Below are 21466 nucleotides of genomic sequence, written 5' to 3' on the forward strand. Positions count from 1 at the left end.
TTATAAAAATAGAAAAATACATATTTCTCCAAAAACTGAGTTTACATTCGTTCAAATTGCGGAAACCCATTAAATAAATTTACGTTGAGTTTACGAACTGTTTTACTGCGTTTTTTTATATCATCGTGAAATATATTATCTATAAACGGAAAAAAACTAAATAATTTAATTGTAACAAGGATGTTTTAATGCATTATATATTATGTACTTATATATAGAAATAAAAATCATCCTGATTGGCATAAGGATCAGACTACACATAAACATGTTTCTACATATGTATATTTTTGAAATCAATATTTGGTTTATGGCAGAGAAAAAAAAAAATGAGACATGTCCTTATTATAAAATTTTGTACAAGTCTCATGAATCCTTGACATTTGGAACAATAATAATACCAATAGAGTAAAGCTTACTTAGTTATATAGGCATAAGTATAGCTCTTATAAAAAAAAAAAAAAAACATATAAATATTTTAAAGGATAATGATGCGTCGAATTTTGCTTCATTATAAATATCTTTTTCGGATTTGAATAGGTTTTATTAGGACTATAAAAGAACAGAAACAAAAGTATAACAAGTTAAATTTCGAAAACCTTTTAGATGTTTAATGCAAAGAAAGGATACAACATACAAATACACATTGTTAACTATATGTACATATATATAAGAAACATTGTTTGATACAAAGATATACTTGGAAAGTAATCTTGAAGGATGAGAATTTTAAGAAAAGATTTTATGAAATATTATTACATAAATATGCGTGCAGTGTATATTGTTTCTAACGGATGTCAATGGTGCCGACTTCAGGTATTTGATGATCAAAGAACTTAATTGAAATGTTCTATAGTTAATTTTTGAGTTTAAGGATATTTGAGTTTTATGTTAAAAATATCATATGTTAAACGGCTTTGAGCTTAAGTTTTAAATGAAGTTTTTTGTTATGTATTAAAGAAGCTTTTGTTAAACAACGACGTTACATAAAGTATCTATTAAATCGAAATATTGTGTTTTTTTTTTGTTAAATAGTTTACAGGCACTCAAGGGGTTATTAGTACTCTTTACATGTATATATTTAAACACAGTGCGAGCATTAGGGAAGGATTTAAAAGGAGATACCGGTGCACATTGGTCTTAAAGTTCTGAAAATCAAAATGGGAGGGAAAAAGAGTTGGCTAAACCATTCCACATTCTCGATGTGCAATTAAGAAAGAATCTCTATACTTGACAGTACGCCCGAAATTGAGCTCAAGGGTAAACTGATGAGCATTCCTGTAAGTGCGAGTATTACGGCTGAATCGTTTAAGGGGTGGAATGCAACTGCCTAGTTCGACAGAACATTGTTTGTAAAAATATGAAAAATTGCGGCAGTGTTCTAGCGATGTAAATGTTTCGATTATAGTTCTATCGCCTATCATTTTAAAAGACCTTTTTTGTATTCTATCCAAGATATTTAAACTTGTTTTAGGTACACCTGCCAGATGAGCGAATTATATTCAAGCTTTGGACGGATAAAGGCTTTGTAAATTACAGCCAGATTGGAAGAGGTGACAAATTTCTTGCATCGTCGAAGGAATCCGAAGCACCTGTCAGCATTTTTGGCAATTTCAAATATATGATCGTTCCATGAAAGGTGATCTGTGATACACATACCAAGTACTGACAGTTGCTTAGTTTCTTGGATGGAAGTGCCACTCATAGATAGTGGTATCGGAGGTGTGTAACGCTTTAACGACAGGAGACAGCATTGAGTTTTCGAAGCATTAAATTCCATACGGTTTTTGATTCCCCATTGTACAATGCTGTCAAGATCTGAATTTAATGAGCTTATCATACGCTGCCGTTAAAGTTCCACATACGAAGGACAAGGATGTGAATCTAGAAACGAGTATGAGAAGCTGAGGGTACTGTCTGGTACTGAATATAAGAAAAAGAGTCGGAGACAAAACGGAGCCCTGGGGGACACCAGAATTTATTTTCTGAATTTAGGACTTGAAATTATCCAATACAACTTGTATTGAACGGTTAGAAAGTTAATTTCTAATTCAACGAAGAAGAGATTTATCAATACCAAAAGCACGCATTTTCGATAAGAGAGCTTGGTGCCAAACTCTATCAAATGCTTTTGAAATATCAAGTGCAATAATCTTATTTTCTCCAAAACGATGTAAAGATTTGTTCTACTGTTCGATGAGATAGACCATGAGATCACCAGTGGACCTATTGCTACGAAAACCATACTGTCGGTCATTAGAAGGTTCCGTTCTTCGAGATATTTCTTGAGCTGATAATTAATCAGCGTTTCCATGACCTTGAAAAGAAGGGACGTGAGTGCTATTGGACGATGGTTAGAGGGAGAGGAGGCTTTGCCTTTTTTAGGGACAGGATGGACAGATGCTATTTTCCATCTACTCGGAAAGAGACCTGTAGAGTAGGAAAGATGGAAAAGTTTACGCAGTGGTTTTGCCAGCGATGAAGAATACCTCTTCAGGACAATTGGGGAGATACTATGCGGGCCAGCGGATTTGTGCATGTCAAGGTCTTTTAGTACTCTCGCAACGACACGAGGAGGACTCATGACACTTTCCCGGTAGCGTCGAATTAACAGCAAACTGTGCTGCAACAAATTGTTTCTATCAATCAAGCTTATAGAAGTGTCATTGTGGACGAGCGTTGGAACAGAGGATAACGTGGTGTTTCGTACGTTTTTTACAAATGACCAGAAATTTTTACTACCTTTGGGACATTGTAGCATTTTTTGCCTTAATTTCTGATCATGCAAAAATTTGGTTCGACGAATATGACCATTACATGACTTCCTAGCTTGTTTGAACTTATTCCGGTTTTCCTCAGTCGGGTTGGCTTTGTAACAACGGAAACTTACATCTCTGATCCTAATAACCACTTTACAGCTCGAATCAAACCATCAGTTCTCTTTGGGTACGATAGATTTTACAAAGAATTAAATTGGTAACCATATCTGCGCTGGAATCCACGTCACAATCGAGGAATCAAAGTGACCAATTAAAGTTCCTGAAGAATTCATTGAGACCGTCCCAGTTGGCTTTCTCATATTGTCAAACGGTTCTCATAGGAGTTTTTTCTTTAACTGGGGTTTTAGACATGAGAATTTTGCAGATACTATACAATGGTCTGATGTGCCTAGAGGCACATTGTTTGTTGTTTGAAATAATGGTGTTTTATTTTGTTTGTGTAATATAATTATAGGGATCAGTCTAGTACAATACCGAGATCAGAAAAATTGGATTGGATCTATTCAAACGTGACGTATTTAACATATCGATCACTTTCCACCTTGTTTTCGTTAGCGACATTTTCAATAAAAACAGAAAATATTTTATAGAAAATGTTCGTATCACTTGAAGATATAAGACTTGTTGTGAAGGTGTAGATAGGTATTGTCAATAATATCCAATGCTGACTTGACACAAATAGTTTTATGAGCCAGTAATAAACTTTTCATACGTTATTCCCTTTTATACTTTTGGGTGTAAGACACATTGTCTTAAATTATCATACGCTGCCGTTTAAGTTCCACATCTGAAGGACAAGGAATCTAGAAACGAGTATGAGAAGCTGAGGGTACTGTCGTCGGCGAAACAGGTTATTGGATTGGAAGTGAAAGACAAAAGATCGTTTATGAATATAAGGAAGAGTGTCGGAGACAAAACGGAGCCCTGGGGGACAACAGAATTTATTTTCTGAATTTAGGACTTGAAATTATCCAATACAACTTGTATTGAACGGTTAGAAAGTTAATTTCTAATTCAACGAAGAAGAGATTTATCAATATTTTATATAAAATGTTCGTATCACTTGAAGATATAAGACTTGTTGTGAAGGTGTAGATAGGTATTGTCAATAATATCCAATGCTGACTTGACACAAATAGTTTTATGAGCCAGTAATAAACTTTTCATACGTTATTCCCTTTTATACTTTTGGGTGTAAGACACATTGTCTTAAATTTTCCAATATTTTAAATCCAGCAATTTTTATTATAACATTTCCAAAAATGTATTGAGATCTTCTAATAATTCTTTACAATCCTTGATGGTTTTAATAAATCGAAACATTTGAACACAATTTGTTTAGATTAAGAAGTGTTTTAAGTTACTTTTAAAAGCGTTGCAATATCTCATTCATAGCTCATTCGACCGTATCCTTCGGTTACATTTATAATTACATATTGAAACAATAATTAGTGGCATATAATTAGGTGCTACCTACTTTTGTACTTTTTATCGTGGCCTATCATTAGGCAATTTCTTATGACATTAACTCACGAATCTATGTTGAAACACTATTCAAAATAGGAGACGGGCAGTTATAAGCCTATTCCGAGGGGTATGTGACACTAACGCAAGCTTTTTGTTTTTAAGTACAGAGTTTCTCTGAACATATTACAAAATTTACAGAATTACATGCTTAATGAACAATTTATCTTTTAAAGGGCGAATATAGCACTAAGAAACTATGTGTTTTTGAAGTTTAATTCAAACCTATTCGATAATAGGAGGGAGTATTTTTCAGCAGACATTGCCGTTGACTCAGAACTTAGCAATTCATACCCTCATGACTTAGAACGCAGCACTTCATACCCAGTAGAATTTCTTAACTCACTTTAGCTGTCTCGTTTGCCCTCACATAACCTGCAATTAAAATTAGGGCAATGGTAATGATATACCATTCCAATTTGAAAGGATTCAATTCCATATTAAAGTTAGCTTCGCTATGGCTATTAATAAGGCCAAAGAGCACACTAAACGTATTAGAACTGAACCAAGAATAGTCGTGTTTCATCACTTTAGCAATAGACAACTTCATCTTTGGGTCCTTTTTGTTTCTTTTGATCATGGAAAGCTTACCAATTAACTCAAGCGAATGGAATGTCTCTGTGTGATAGCAGCGTGTAACAGTTAGTCATTAATTTATAAAATAAATAGCAATGGACCAAGGTTACTCTCTTGAGGTACACCAAACTCTATGATATCTTTCTTTAAGTATTAATAATTATGTATGCATATGTATGGTTACAATTATGCTTCTTTTTTTTCTTAACATTCCTTAAGCAATCGATACGGTCCTTAAATTTTTGACATAATTTCTCTTTATTCTAATAATATCATACTCACTTTTACGTAATAATCAGACAAAATATTAACAAATGTTCTGAACTTATTTACTCGTATCTATCTCTAAGTCCCACTATCGTGATGTAATTTTGTTTACAAAATTTTTGTCCACACCCAGATATGTAAAAGATACATTTAATTTTATTTAATGTAGGTTTGAGATTTTAATCCTTAAATTCTTGCATGAATAAATTTGAATTTGAACTGATTTAAACCATTCACACGACAAAATCCAAATCATCATTCTGTATATAGAAAAATGTATGTATGTATAAATTTTCTGGAATCTTTGTACATATGAATGTATGTTAGTGTATATACATATATACATATAATATGTATAATGTGTCAAACAAAAATGGTGAATTTTCTACAGATGAATGATTTTATTTTATTGCTTCCTTAAAGGAGTTGATGATGGTGATGGTAGTATGACGAATTTGTGGTATTTATCGATTTTTACTTTTCTATACGGGAAAGTTTTGGATTCACAGAAAAAATAGAGGCTGTGATCCGACCAACACTGATAACTTCTGATCCCGTCTTTCGATTTGTCTCGCTCATAAGTTTGTAGGTTTTCGTGTTGTGTTATCAGCTAAAATGGTTTAAGAAAAAATTAAAAAACCCAACAATATTTTGCATGTGATGAAAAAGTTGGATTTCAACATTTTTTTTTGTTCGAGATTTTTAGTCGTTAAACAATTTTTACCAATTTTAGTGGCATTTGCGTACTACTTTTTGTAGATTTTAATTCGCATATTTTTTTTTTCTGTGAGATAAAATAAGTTTGAAGCCAATATTTTTTTAATTTTAGAAAATATATTTGAGTCGAAAATCAATTTTTACCAACTTTGAGTAATGTTTTTTTAGGTTTTTATTTTTTATAAAAAAAACTGTGAATCCGGTTATTCTCAAAATTTTACCAGATGTTAAAACTATTTTTTGTTCGTAAAAGTTTCGAGGTGACAAATAATTTTGTTTGCAGTTTTTTGATTTATAAATTCTTTTGCATTTTTCTGCTTGAAATTTATTTGAAGTCGAGATGGTTCTTGAGCTATAAGACCACGAAAAAAATGTCACGAGCGTACGTACACAAGCACGCATAGACATCTCTCTAAAACTATTTTATTTCGACTCTAAAATGTCGAGAAATGCCAAAATTTTCAATTCGACAAATCGGGCTTACTATGGGAAGTTAATATGAGTTGGTATATTAAGAAGGGTGATAGGAAATGCTTAAATAACTTTTTAAAACACTTTTAAGAAAAAAATAATTTCAATTTTAGAATTCTAAGTCTGTATGTTTCCTCCTTAAGAAATCAGATCACGATCTTTTCTAAAGTCTCATTCTTTTTCTAAGTTAATTTAGCAGTTCAATTTGGTAAGGTAGTGCGCGCTAAGAGCAATAACATACGACCCAGTGGGTGTATTAGTTTCCTTAGTTTTGCAGAACCATAGATACAGATAGAAACCGTGAATTGAGTGCGAATATTTTTAAATTTTATGTGTGATAATAACAAATAATCTTATATTGAGAGGCAACCATAAAATAGGAAATATATATTTGCTGGAATTATTGTATTTTATGATCAAATGATGTCCTATTTTTGTATGAGTAATATATTATGTATATGTTTTTATTCATCAATAGATTATATACAACTGCACTACACAAGTATACGAATACGTATGTTTCTAGTGGTGAATGTTGGAACTAACAGTTTTCAAATTTTGCCTTGAGAAAACGGAATGACAATTTAAATAGGTTACATTTTTAAGATAATTACATACAATAGATAGAAAGGATAAGGATTGGATAAATATTATGTCATATTCCGTTTGCCCCCTCTTGAAACAAAATAGTCTAGACATCTACGATATACCTATAGCAAAGTATTTAAGAAATGTGAAGCGAACTTTATTTGTAATAGTTTATTTACTCATTTATTCGAATATGCGTTCGGAATACCATTGTTTGCGCCCATATCTCAGGAACCAGTAGAGATAAAGACTTCAAGTCTTGTGAAAATTGAACACAAATTTTTTTCACTTCGAATATTTTACAAACGAAAAATGAGAACAGGGCCCGTCTGTACCACTGCAACCTGTGTTACGTCACTATGGCGATCCAATGACCATAACCATAACCAGATTCAATGACCATAACTTGGCAAATGCCATCATCGACGAGAAAAGCGGAACTAATTTCATCCAACTCATCTTCGAATCACTAAAAAAAAGATGTCAGCTGGTGTCGATGGTACCTAATCTAAAAGGCTTTGTAGGGGTGCTTGTCTTGATTTGACTTGAAGAAGGCGTTGTGGTTAGAGAACCTGTATATAACGCTGACCCGGCTTGGTATAAGTAAAGAACTGTTGTATGTTCTTTATGGCCAGGCGGTTTGTTACTAAAATCTTTGATATTAAAAATGGCCTTCAGCAAGGAGCAGGTAATTCACCGATCTTGTTCAGAATTTACACCAGCGATCTGACAGGCAATTGCGTACACCGACGATCTAATTTCGTTCAGAACGGCCCCCCAAAATTGAGGTTAAGAGGGAGCTTTTGGAACGTGACTTCGACAAGATCCAACAATATTGCAATGACTGGAAGTTAAAAATCGTCTCTCAGAAATGCGAACTTATTCTGTTCAGGACTCCATTGTATGGAGCCTCAAAGTATACTATTAAGAAATTGAAAGATCTTATGATCGTTGGACCAAATTGACAGCAACTCTCGAAAAAAAGTGTAATATAGTCCCTTGGCATCTGTTTGGATCAGTATTTGTATTTTGACAGACATATGAGTGCTTATCTGTTTAGAGCTGGGAGAGCTTTAACGCTGATAAATTGGTTGTTTATTAGCAGCCGACTTGACAGTAGGGTGAAGGTGATGTGCTACATGGCTCTCATCCGGCAAATAATTGCCTATTGCCCAGTATGGTTTAACGTTGCCTCATCTCAAATAGAAAAAATTCAAAGATCTATAAAGTCGAAGTACAAACATAAATATTTTAACCTGGTTCTATACAACAGATTCAACATAAAAAGAATAGATAATTTTTTGCTTAAGTTCGACGAGAGCAACATTCCCGACCAACAGCTTATTAACCCAATAACGAATGATACGAAAATGCTTATTTAAGCGGCTATATCCCGCCCGAGCCCGATGATTTTCTCTATTTAGAAAATCGATGGCTGATACAGGATAGAGAGTCAGTTCAGCTAATCAATCACGTCAACCGTAAAACTGTAGATAGGCGCGTCCGCATAGGGTCAGTAAGTGATGTTCAATTTTCTTGATAGTTAAAAGAATGAAATAATAAAAAAGAAAAAGCAAAAACTGATTTTATAATTATATACAATTGTATGCAACGAAAAATCAGGCACAGTTTTGAAAAAAAAAAAAAATGAATAGACAGATTTTTTTACAAAAAATCTTGAAACTAACTATGTACATCTTCAAAAAAAATGCTGTCGACAAAAGTGGATCCCTCCATCTGTGACTGTTCGACTTTACAGCTCAAACTATTGGAAAGATTGAGTTCAAACTGGGGAATCAACATTTAAAGCAAATTCGCATTAGACGTTGTTTTTTTTTCAAGTCAAAAATAACTGTCAGTTTTTGGTTAAATTCAAAAATTCGAAATATCTCAAAACGAACCGATAAAATTTCATATCTCAAATCACAATAACACAATTAAACGAGTACATATCAAACTTTTTTTTCAAAAATTCTCAGCAATTAAAAATAATGTCAACATAAATTGATATTTTTTCATGTAATTGGTCCTATGCAGCAATCTGTAAGTTGTTGTAAAGTTGTAGTTGAATAAAGTGATTAGTTTCATAGAGAAAATGGCACGTAAAGCCATCAAAAACGATAGAAAAAAAGTATCTGTGCCTCGTCTATGTATGTTAGTATATAACATGCTAGAAACTATATAACTTTCTATAATATCTTCTTCATAAACTTAAGTTAAGGTTCAATACAAATCTAGGTGCCACACAGTAGAGTGGTAAACCTGTTTGCTATATATGGCTAAGGATATAAAAAAAAACAACATATACAGGTCAGAACCTACAAATACATTACTCCCGTCTTGACTGTTGATTGAAGCTAAACATGACCCCTAATAACTCAGTCAATTCAAAATGACCGCTCCCATTTGGCGAATAAAGTAAGGCGTCTTAAATTGATATTACACCACAGACAAACTTGAAATATAGTAAAAATTCACTTAAGTTTAATCCCCAAGGATGCTATAAAACAAATGGCAGTAAAATTTTAACCAGATAACCCATAAAGTATAGAAGTTGGAATTGCTAGAGTAGCATCAAGACAAATTGGAAACCATCTTTAAATACTCTGGATGCTCATAAAAACAAACCAAAAAAAAAACCACTAGAGACAAAAGTCATAAAACCACATTAACCTAATGAAAACAATTGCATCTTCTTATTTACTATTTACATTAGAATAAAATATGGTATATAGTAGTAGATATATGAAGATACATATAGGTAAATAAAATATATATGACTTTAACTTACCCGCCTTGTGTGGCACTTGATATTGACAGAGTGAATATTGAATTTGTGTATCCATCACAGTTGCAGGAATCTGTATAACGTCCGCCATTGCCAGAAGCCCAAACGAATATCGAACCTTTGCCCTGACGACCACTCGTAACTCCATAGATGAATGCACGTCTTGCCAATGGGCCGGGGCCGTCGACCGTCGAACCATCGTCTTCAGGTCCCCATGAGGCACTATAAATATCGATATGTTGGGGGTTCAAGCTAAGTGCTTTTGCTTCGACGGCATCATTAACGCTGCCATCCAACATCCGGACGCCTAATGAAGATACACAGAATACAGACAGTCAGTGAGATACAAAATCAAGATAAGAGCTTCAATTCCTACCGTTACCGTTACCGTCCACCGACCTGCCGCATTACGTATAGAGACATTCTATGTATGTCTGTTGTGTCGTGTCGTGTCAGGTCGGTAGGTCGGATGAACAAAAATACATTTATGCATTCATTTATTCTATTTTCACCAAATACACGTAGTATGCGGCAAGGATAACAAACACACACCCACTCAACACACACACATACCATAGAATAATTTTTTTTAATCCTGGATAGTATTGATTACAGATAAATAGTACAATATTATATAGGTACAGGGTATAAACGGGAATGAGCGAAGGAGCTTTGGTCCTTTGTCCATTATATTGCGCATACAGATAATAAGCCGGTTCTATGCAAACAAATGAGATGAGAATTGTTAGATACATTATTTGGACTTAATTAGCTGATTATCACCCTGAATGTTAATTTACTGTGTGGAGTACAAAGTTAACTGTAAATTGAGGTTTATTAAGTAACCTGAGGGTGGGATTATATACGATGTACCTATGTTTCTATATACCTACAAATAATATAGGATGCTTGGGTGGCTACAATAATAATATACAATACCTACGAGTTCGTAATACAAAACAACGAGCATTAATTTAATCTTTTTACTGTATACCTATTTTTATAGCCTTACAGATACAAGTCCTATAAAGTAATATAAGTGAAAGATAGTCAAAGAGAAGGTGTATAACCTATACCTATATACATAATCGTATATATCAAAGATTATACATCCCAAAGATGTGCTCTACAAATTTTAAAGAAGATTAAAATAATATTCGTAGAAGGGAAAACATTAATTGGCTATTGGGGAATTTCTTTTTTAGCATTGGGGTTGTAAGATCATAGAAATATCAGCTTATCTCCTTTTCATGTTTTTAAGACCTTTTAAGCCATTTCAAAATTATTTTCAGAGGAAAGCCATCATCAGGACACCGAATGTTTGAATCTTAATACAATTCTTTGATAAATCATATGCACTGTGAAGAAAGTTATTGCAGTTGGAAATAAATAAAATAACACAAAGCCAAAAGAGTCCAGAGTAAAGTTAGAAATTTGGTTCTCAAAATTTCGAATGTTTTATCCTTTAATACTTTTGAAGAACATTTTTTAAACTAGATATCGAATAAATCATTTAATTTATTTCATTTTAGACAACAAAGTTCATAGTGATTATCAAAGGTAAACAGAGACACTCTGAAAAAAAATAGCCGACGAAAGCTTAATTTTTCAAAAAATTACCTAAAAATAATTGGTGCAAAAAAAAAATTATATTTTAACGTCATTTAAATTTTACTTTATATGTTTTATATTTCTTCTAAATAATGCTTTAAATAAGCAATGAGTTATGACTATCGGACAGGGTAGCAATGAATTCTTGGAATATTACGGAACAGCTTATGTTATGGTTACAATATTGACTTAAATCTAGGCTTAAAACTTACGATCTGACAAAAGAAACTTAGGGAATAGTAATAAAATATGGATCAGGGTGGCCAATTCCCATCAGCCTCAAATCATTCATGCAAAATGTCAAATGTGGCGCTTGCTGTGTGGCATTTAGGGAATGAATTAATTTGGGCCTTAAGAAATTAGTTGTCATCGTTATGTAGCGCTCGCTGTCACGGTGACCGCCTCACTAAGGTCGTTTTTAAAAATTATGGACCAACTACGCAGCCGGCCCAAAATCTACAAAATCGGTAACTTTTTGAAGGACGCATTATCACCTGGTAAACATCGTCATTAAAGATGATTTTTTTGATTGAGATCATTTGGCGTTCCCCGAACGTACGGGTCTTGGCCGATTGTTTACTAAACCGGTCTTCCCCAATTTGTCCACCAAACGTTGAAGAGTCAACTCTGTCTACAGTTAAATGATAAAAAAATGTTTAATCATTTGATAAATTTGACGTGAAACTTGACATGATAATTTAGCATAAACAACTGAATAATAAAAAAAAGATTTGACAAATGTCACCAAAACGAAATGGCCACCACGGGCGCCAAATTCTAGCCGCGCCAATTGAAAAACCCTTTATAAACAGAATGCAAATCTATTATAAAGCAAAACGGCGCTGCATAAAAGGACGGGAGCTCATGAGCAGAAGAGGCGAGATTAACGCCGACTTCTCAGAAGGAAGAAGAGACGGCATGAGAAGCGTGCGGTCGAATATGTTGAGAGGTTTAAAAGCAGGAATGATGTTCGAAAGTTTTATGAGCAGCTGAAACGAAATTCACAGGTACATCAACCTAGAACCGAAGGCTGCAAAGACGAAAGTGGAAACATCATAGTGGAACTGCAGTCAATGCTGAGGATAGGGAAGTACCACTTCTGCAGACGGACCGAATTCCACTGTCAGACAGGATGATCCATTACACAAAGACGACGAAAGCCATTAATCCCGTCTTCCCGACTTAGACGAAGCAATATGTGAACGTCTAAAGCCCATCGCCAACAATCTGATAGTTCCTTATCAGTGTGGTTTTAGACCAGGAAAGACCACAGTTGATCAAATATTCACATTACGGCAGACCCTGGAAAATTTCCAAGAACACCAAATCGACACCCACCATCTTTTCATCAATTTTAAAACCGCATATGACAGCATCTACAGGGACGAGCTGTATAGAGCCATGTCAAGTTTTGGCATCAATGCCAACGCTGCTCCATAAAGGTTGGAAACAACTTAACAGAACCTTTCGATGTCATAAAAGATTTAAGATAAGGTGATGCGCTGTCATGTGATTTTCTTTACATCGTGCTTGAAAGAATAGTGCAGAGCTCACACTAGAGGCACTATCTTTTAAAAGTCTGTATAATAACTAGCATATGCTGATGACATTGACATAATCGGAAGAACTCAGCGTGATGTCAATGGGGCTTTTGTGAGTATTGAGGCAGAGGTGGCAAAAATGGGTTTAACGGTTATTGAGGGCAAAACAAAGTACCTACATACTGTCGTCAAGAAAGGACATACAACACCGACGTCTTGGTCAAAACGTCACTAACGACAGACGTAACTTTGAAGTAGTCAAGGACTTCGTCTACCTAGGCTCCGCTGTAAACGCAGAAAACAACAACAGCGCTGGGATCAAACGCAGAATAACTCTTGCTAACCGCTGTTTCTTTGGACTAAGAAAGCAATTGAGTGGTAAAGTCCCCTCTCGAGGGACTAAAGTGTTGCTATATAAGACCCTTATCATCCCCGTCTTGCTATACGGTGCAGAAGAATGGACCATGACAAAAGCGGATGAAAGCACCTTGGGTCGGTTCGAGATAAAAGTTCTTCGTGTGATCTACGGTCCCATATGCATCGAAGGGGAGTGGAGGAGAAGATGGAACGACGAACTGTACAGGCTGTACAGCGACGTAGACTTAGCAAGAAGAGTAAAAGTCCAACGACTAAGATGGTTGGTTCACGTAGAGCGCATGGAAACCAATGCTCCGGCCCGGAAAGTCTTCGAATCCACACCCACAGGACAGCGCAGTAGAGGAAGACCGCGGATCAGATCGCGCACAAGTGTAAGGTGACCTCACCCAACTTGGAGCGCGAAACTGAATCTTTCATAAATAAAAATAACCAGCAATGGACGAAGGTGTCTCCCATGAGGTACATGGATGGTTAGTTCTTAACATGACGCTATCATATCCATATTTAAGATATGACGAAATCTACGTAACGAAGCGGTCTTTAAGTTGAATTTCACTTAATTTATTTAGACAAATTTGATGCCTTAATTTGTCAAATGGCTTGCTAAAGCTTGTAAGGATGCAATCGACTTAAAATTGATTTTCGAATGCATTAAAACAAAAAGTAAAGAATTGTAATAAAATAGTAATGGTATGTTTTTTCCTCAAATCCATGTTGATTTTCACAAATAATAGAACAAATAATAGAACACCAATATAATTATGTCCTCGACAAGGGCCTTAATATTCAATAGCAGACAATTTCGCTATAGGACGATAATTCGTAACTAAATTTGTAGAAACTTTTGTATGGACTGACATGGCGCCAGGTTTTAATATTTCCAAAGATTTTATTGCTTAGAACATCTCAGATACTCGCACACATTTTTCCACTTATAAAAGACGGTATTCCTTCAGAATCATGCCTGAAAAATTCATTTAGCTTTACAATATTGCCACGTAGGACCTCAGAAATCGAAAAATTCTTGTGTGTTAGAAGAGAAGTAGTGCTTGCAGAGTAAATATCTTCAAAGGCAGCCTTAAAATAGTCTGCTAACATTTTCGATATTGACTTGAAAAATGATGGAAGGTCATCCTAGCTGGATATCTCTTAAATGTAGGTCTTCTATTAACGTATCTCTTAAACTTCTGGGGTTCAATTTAAGATCACTCTCAGTATTAGAAATTAATTAAGAGTACAAAAATTTATAAAAAGTGAGAGTAGGAAGATGTGGATAGATTCTTACTATGGATTATTCATTAAACGCATTCATATTTAGGAAAAACTTAAAAATTGTCTTCGGCAAATATTGCCTTGATTTATAAGAAATCCTACCCTTTGCCTGTCCTATTCCACGTTTTCATTTTTTGGAATATTAAATAAGAACCTTTTTTCATTATGGAAACGTTTCAATACATCCACAGATGGCAATCAAAATTGATATTTCGATAGATTTTGAAGTCGGACTTAAAAGTCGATTGGCACTGATTCCCCGGTGTCAAATGATCCTTCATCCACTTCCTTAATTTCTTATGTTGATAAGAGAAACAAAAATGCTTCTAAATTGGTAAAAAAAGTATCTCTTAACTATACCTAGAATTTTCTCGTTAAAATATCATTCTTCTATTTTTTTTGTATGTGCATACAACAAAAACGTTACCCTTTAATAGTGTGAATTTTAAACAATTCAAAATGTACTCAATTTTATCGTTATTGTTTTGCTAAAAGAGCGCATAAAAGTTTTTTTTATCCTCATTGCATAATAAGACTTCAATAAAAATAAACTTTAAGCTGCCTAAACAAACACATACACCTACGTACTACTTCCTTCCACATTTTCGGTTCAAATTCTACCGACTAAAGTACGCGAAACTGTAAACTTCATCAATTTTTTTTGTTATAAAGGAGACTTAAGGAAAATAAAATACAAAAAGAAAACTTCAAATATTCCTAAAAAATAAAACTATAAAATTTGCACCATTGCACATAACATGTCAAGTTTATTGATAAGAGCAATCGAATGTGCCATTTCGTATTTTATCCTTATATTCGTCCTTATAAAAATTCTGCGAACACTTTTAGTGTGTGTGCGTGTGTGTGTTTGTCTATGGAGAAGTAAGTGTGTCTGTATAGACACTTTATGTAAATGTTCTTGGCTTCATATCCATTTTTGGCCATTTTCGACGAAGCAGTGTGTTGCTTCGGTATACTTTTTTCATTAATGGTGTCAGTTTTTTCAACGAATTCTCGACGTTCGGCATTCTTTAGTTCCCTCGTCATCATCTAGATCTTGTCTCACTACATATACACATCTCATATGTACATGTACTTATTGATATACTTGTATACATAGTTGTTCCCTTTTCTACAATGTTCAATGGACCATCCGACTACGACCTCGGGCGAATCAGTCTTTTTGGTCGTTGGGATTCTTTATTCTTTGCAAACACACATTTGGTAAGGGACCTCCAACACCAAGAGTGGATGTGGATATTGGCATGCTTTTAGCTTAACGCGCATCGCATATCGAAGGAAAGTCATTTTGGATGAGAAGGTGTTCGTAGTCGTCGTCGTCTTCGTTGTTATCCTTCCCCAAGAGCCTTACGAACCACATATCTTACTGAAAAAGCAAAAATTACCATACCATCTTTCCTTTTCAATGTCCCTCTGTTCTCCTTATGATGCGAATTCAGGGAAAATGTCCTTTTAAAACATGTGTGTCTGTTCGATTTGTTTTTGTCTGATGGGTATATATGGTGACTTGAATATAAGGGGACACTGAAATACCCACAAAGGACCCTCACAATGGCATTGGGATTGGCATAAGGAATGTTTTATTTTGTACTCACCATCGCCATCACTATCACCACTTTTATCCTTGAACCGGGTTGAATATCATTTAACAAACAAGCATGTTGTGCGTGGTCCTTGGTAATGCGATCCTTGTGAATCATATAACAACAACCAACAATTTGCTACATGTTGCTTCCCCTGTTTGTGTTTTGTTTTATTTTTTGTTGGCCCTATTAGTGTCTTGAGTTGTTTAGTTTTTTTTTTTTTGTTCTGTAAGGATTTTACGGCATGTTGTCAAGTAGACTTATCATGTTTTCAAATCACCTATGCCTTTAATTGAATGAATAACATTGTGAGGAAAAAAGAATTAAATTAACTTGCGGTTGCGTTGGCGTTGGCTTTAGATGTTTTTTTGTTCTGTTTTTGCATTAAAATTCAAGAATTTTAATTATTACTAAAATGTTTTATTTATTTTTGTATATTAACTTTGGCATTTTAAATAATTTCGTTGAAAAGTTCGACATCAGAGTTTTTGTTTTTTTTTTGTTGTGACCAGGAAAATTTTAAAACTTCTTGTTGAACTTTGTAAGGAAAAGAAGCTTTAAATATTAAATAGTTGTGTAGTTGAACGTTTTGCGACACAAATGTACAATGCTAAATTTTCAACTTCCCCACATCCTGTACTGCTTTCGGATTTTTGTTTTCATTGATTTAAAGTTATGGTGAAAGTTTGAAATGTTTGTATTTATTATCCTCGAAATATGAACTCCGCAAATAGGAATGGAACCTCAAAACAAAAACATCTCAGAAAATCAAATAGAATAAGACATATTTTGGAAAACTGTCAAAAAATTCATTCTCTTAAAACCGCGTAATTGATTATGTTTTGTGTTTGTAATGCGTTTTAAACTATAGAAAAAATTACTGAAATATGGTTGTTTGCCTCTATCCAAAAAAACAATTTATGGTTACAAAATTATACAAAAAACATTCTAAGAGATGGCAGTCAAATTGGGTTTGGTTGGTTTTTGAACAGCAAATAATACAACAAAAAGAAAAATGTTATTATAGTATTTTTTAAAAGAACACTGAACTACGTAGTTATAAAATCCTGGCAGTTCATAATAATGGTGTGAAATTAATTAATTAATTTTTTACCGCAAGATATTTGTTTTTTTTTTTGTTATATTTATGGACATCAACATAAACCAATAAGCTGATAATGAATTTAAGAATGTTTTATACACAAAAACTATACAACTTAAAATGAATACACATATTTTAAATATGTACAAACAAAAGAGACATTTTTTATCTTTTGATCGGTTTTTGTAACAATTTGTTTTTATTTAATTGCAAAAGCATTGTTAACAAATTATTAATTATAGAATTTCATCAGAATTTTAATTTTTCTACAAAAATAAAACGAGTATACAAAAAAATACATTTTCAATATCAATGTTGCTATTGGTACATAAAAGCATTAAAAATGAAAAAAAAATATTGCCTCTGTCACAATTATTAACAAATTAACATTTTTTTAAAACATTTTTGTTGCTGTTGATTTTCGTTTTAGTAATTAAAATATTTTTATAAATAAATTATGTCTCTCCTCTTTGATCGTTTGCATGAATATTATTATGGGCTTAGTCAATTTGTTTTGGCGGAAAATACGTATGTACGTGGCTTTTGATATTATTAATGGCTATATCAGAAATTAAAGAAAAACCTAATAGAGAAATCCTTGCAACAAAATAAAACAATCACTTTCCTTTCACCAATTTAGTTTGAATTTATTATTAAATGGCAATATAATAAAAATTAAATTGTTAAGAGGACACTCTGTGGTTTGTGTTTTGTATTGCATGTGCAGGATGTAAAATTGAAATTTTAATACAAAAAGTTGTGTTTTTGTTTTTGACTTTGTTGGTCGTGTTATTGTAACTTGGAATCGGACATGGCCAATGGCCAAAACATGTTGCATTCATACGATTCGTTGAACCGAATGACAGTATTGTTGCAATGCCACAGAAATTGTAATTTATTTTGACGCATGGTAACTTTGAATGGCATGTGACTATGGTAAAGCAATGAGGGCATCACTTAATTCAGGTCCGCATTTTATTTTTATTTTAAAGTAAAGAGTTTTTCCTCAATTACAAATTTATTAGATGGGTCGACAAAGTTTCGTAATTGACAATCAAACTATGGATTTAATGCTTTTAATAGTCTTATTTCGAATTATTCCTTCTTTTTTATTTGGTTTTTGAGATACCACTTTTTAAAATACCATCTTATAAAATATGGAGATTTTATTCTTTTGGGATTAAAAAATGTAAAAAATTAATAATCAAGACTATCAAATAAGATTATCAAAAGGAATTGAAGAAATATAAACATTATATTAAAATCGTAATTTTTTTTAATATTTGAACAGTAATTACGAAAATTAACTGAAAGTATAAGATTTAATTGTTTGTGAAAACTGTTTATAAAGTCTAAGAAACAAAAACATTGACCAATTTAAAACTAATGAGAGTTTTCGAAAACAAAGTAAAATGAAAACAACTCAAGAAGAATAGAATTTGTATACAATTGTATACAATTCGTATACGAAATTGAATATCTAGGCCACTCTATTTCGGCTTCTAGCACTCGCCCACTAGACATTAGACTTTAAGCAATTAAAGAACAACCTTCGCCTACTAATTTAAAAGAATTAAAAGCCGTAATGTTAAAATTTAATTACTATTATTAATCTATAGCTAATTTTTTTTAAGAAGAAGCATTCAACAGCCTTAAGATGAGCATCGTAAATGCAACAAGGTTCGTACATTTCAATTAAGATCTACCAATTATTTTGGCTACTGACGGTTTTGGTTATGGCATAGGCGCCGTTATTTTACATCGTTTTCGGAATGGTTTAGAGAAGCCAATCGCTTTCGATTCCAAAACTCTAACATTCACCAAAAATCCTACAGCCGAATATGAAAAGAAGCACTCTCCAGTATATATGGAATTACAAAATTTCACCAATATTTAAGTGGCAGGTCATTTGAACTCCTTACGGATCATATAAGCCGTTTACGACGCTTTTTAACCTATACAAAAAACTTCTTGAAATGATTTTACAGCGTCTCCAAATATGGGTAATCTTAATTATTGGATACAATTAGGTGGTAGCCAACCGATAAACATGCAAATACAGACTCACTTTCTCGCCTCTTAGTGGGACCTGTTGACAATTTCGACAAACGGGGGGAGTTATGCTGCGGAATTCGTGAGATATACGATGATGTCAGACAATATTCTGACAGAGACTCTACATTGACTGCTGTAGGGAAATATATAAAAAATGGGTGGCCTACGCACTTAAAAGCAGAAGAACGTTATTCCAGGCATAATTTAATATGAGGCACAGTTTGACTATTCATCATGGAATAATTTTACTCAATGCAAACTATCCACGAGTTGGGATACGTAAAACGTTCATGAAAAAACTCTCAAAGTAATACATGAAGGTCATTGGGGTTTTTCTTGCGCAAAGCAACTTGCAAACGTTACGTTTACTTCCCAAATATTGATAAGCTTATCGAAGACTTTTCTGCAAAGTGTGAGGTTTGCCAATGTGAAGCATCGAAACCAGTGAAAGAGTATTGCAGCTGGACTCAAACAAATGAGCCGTGGAGTCGGTTACACATAGATTTTGCCGGACCTCTTTATGGTCGTATGTGGTTAATTTTAGTTGATTCACACACTAAATTCCCTTATGTTGTTTCACTGCCTGCAGCTACATCAGAAAATACAATTAAAGCTCTCCGTAGTATTTTTTCAATTGAAGGTTTACCAAAGACCATCGTTTTCAGAATTTTGTAGATCCAATGCTATTCATCATGTCCAAATTCATCCAGCATCAAACGAGAAATCTGAATGATTCGTACGAACACTTAAGACAGCGTTCCAAAAACTTATTGCTGATGGCTCATCTCCTGAACTTGCGCTTCCAATTCTACTCAGTACCTTTCGAAGAACTCCCAATCCAATAACAAAAAAGTCGGAGTTGCTACATGGTCGTCAACAGCGTTATGTGTTATCATCCCTTGTTCTAAAAATTAAACCAACTCAACAAATAAGGAGCAAGTTTGAAGTTGGTAAGATGGTTCTGTGCCGACAATATCTCAAAAAACAGAAATAGTCGCGTGGTATCATTTCGAAAGTAGGTACTGGGAAGAAACAAACCAAATGCGACTTCTGCAGAATAAATCGAATTAAAATCCTGAAATTACCTATCATTAATTGTTCCAAATTCAGTTACTCTTTTATTTCATACTCTAGATTAAATTCAACGTCCAAAGGTCAAATAGAAGATGGAGAAGATGTATATGAAGAGTTAACACCCAAATTTTTGAGTGTACAATCCTGTCCAGCCCCAGTTGTTTGCGATGACTACGAGGAACCTCTATCAGATGTTCCTGGTACATCTTCCAAAATTACACCAATGGAGTTAGCGACAGAAATTCGACGATCCGAGTGGGTAAAAGTTTTGACCCCATTTACTTTAAGAAACGAGGTCAATTAAAAAGCGGGGAGAAATGTTAAACCATCAGTACAATAAAAATACATCCTATTGCAATTAATTGTACAGTTATAATATTAGTGCCCCTTTAATTAAATACTAAATTGTTTAGCTTTAAGAAACCTACAATGAAATAAAGTTAGTTCGTAATCGATCACAGTCCATAGCATTTAACTCTTCTCTTCGAGACTTAACATGACTTAACCGATTTCAATAGAAAAAGAAAGACAAAACGGTTTAAAATTGAATTCTGCTCTGTTGTCTAAATAATTCTATTATATCAAGTTTTTAAATTTATTAAAAAATATAAAAATAATGTTTGGATTCGAAACCAGTATTAAAAATTAAGTAAAAAACTGTGAAGGCATCAAATTCAAGGTTTCTAAAAATTTCCAGAAGTTAAGTGAGATTCTATAATGATTTAAATTGTATCTAGAAGAAAAATATTTGTACTTTGCAAAATCATCACAGAGTTTTTTGTTAAGAGACATTTTGAAGATTAATTTAGCCTTTAAAACCCTGGACTACAACGGGGCTTGAATCAACAGAATTGACAATTTCGTGATAAGACTCGTTCGAGGTCACATTGCAAGAGCTATGCCTTCGACCAACTATTTTATTTTCGGGGCGTTATATCCGAACGACGAGTATTTTGAGAGTGCACGCTTGGGCGGCTTCATTCCACCAGAGGCATTTCTCTTTTTAGATAGTTTTGGTCTGATACAGGATAGATTGGTAGTTCCGCTGATCTACCACGTTAGACGACGAACCGTGGATAGTGGACTCCTATACAATCGGGACGTCATGGCACAAGGCGGAG

At 33.7% G+C, this 21466-nt stretch overlaps 1 protein-coding gene across 3 annotated transcripts in view; it reads right to left on the reverse strand.

Moving 5' to 3' along the window:
• LOC129946942 (furin-like protease 2) overlaps window positions 1-21466 on the reverse strand; it is a 524816-nt gene that overhangs the window by 63667 nt on the left and 439683 nt on the right. For all 3 annotated transcript variants that reach the window (XM_056057326.1, XM_056057324.1, XM_056057325.1), the window contains one exon: window positions 9712-10015. In XM_056057326.1, coding sequence (XP_055913301.1) covers window positions 9712-10015 — 304 coding nt within the window. The remainder of the gene's footprint in view (window positions 1-9711; window positions 10016-21466) is intronic.

Source organism: Eupeodes corollae, chromosome 2 (assembly GCF_945859685.1).
Source record: "Eupeodes corollae chromosome 2, idEupCoro1.1, whole genome shotgun sequence".
In the NCBI taxonomy this organism is placed as follows: Eukaryota; Metazoa; Arthropoda; class Insecta; order Diptera; family Syrphidae; genus Eupeodes; species Eupeodes corollae.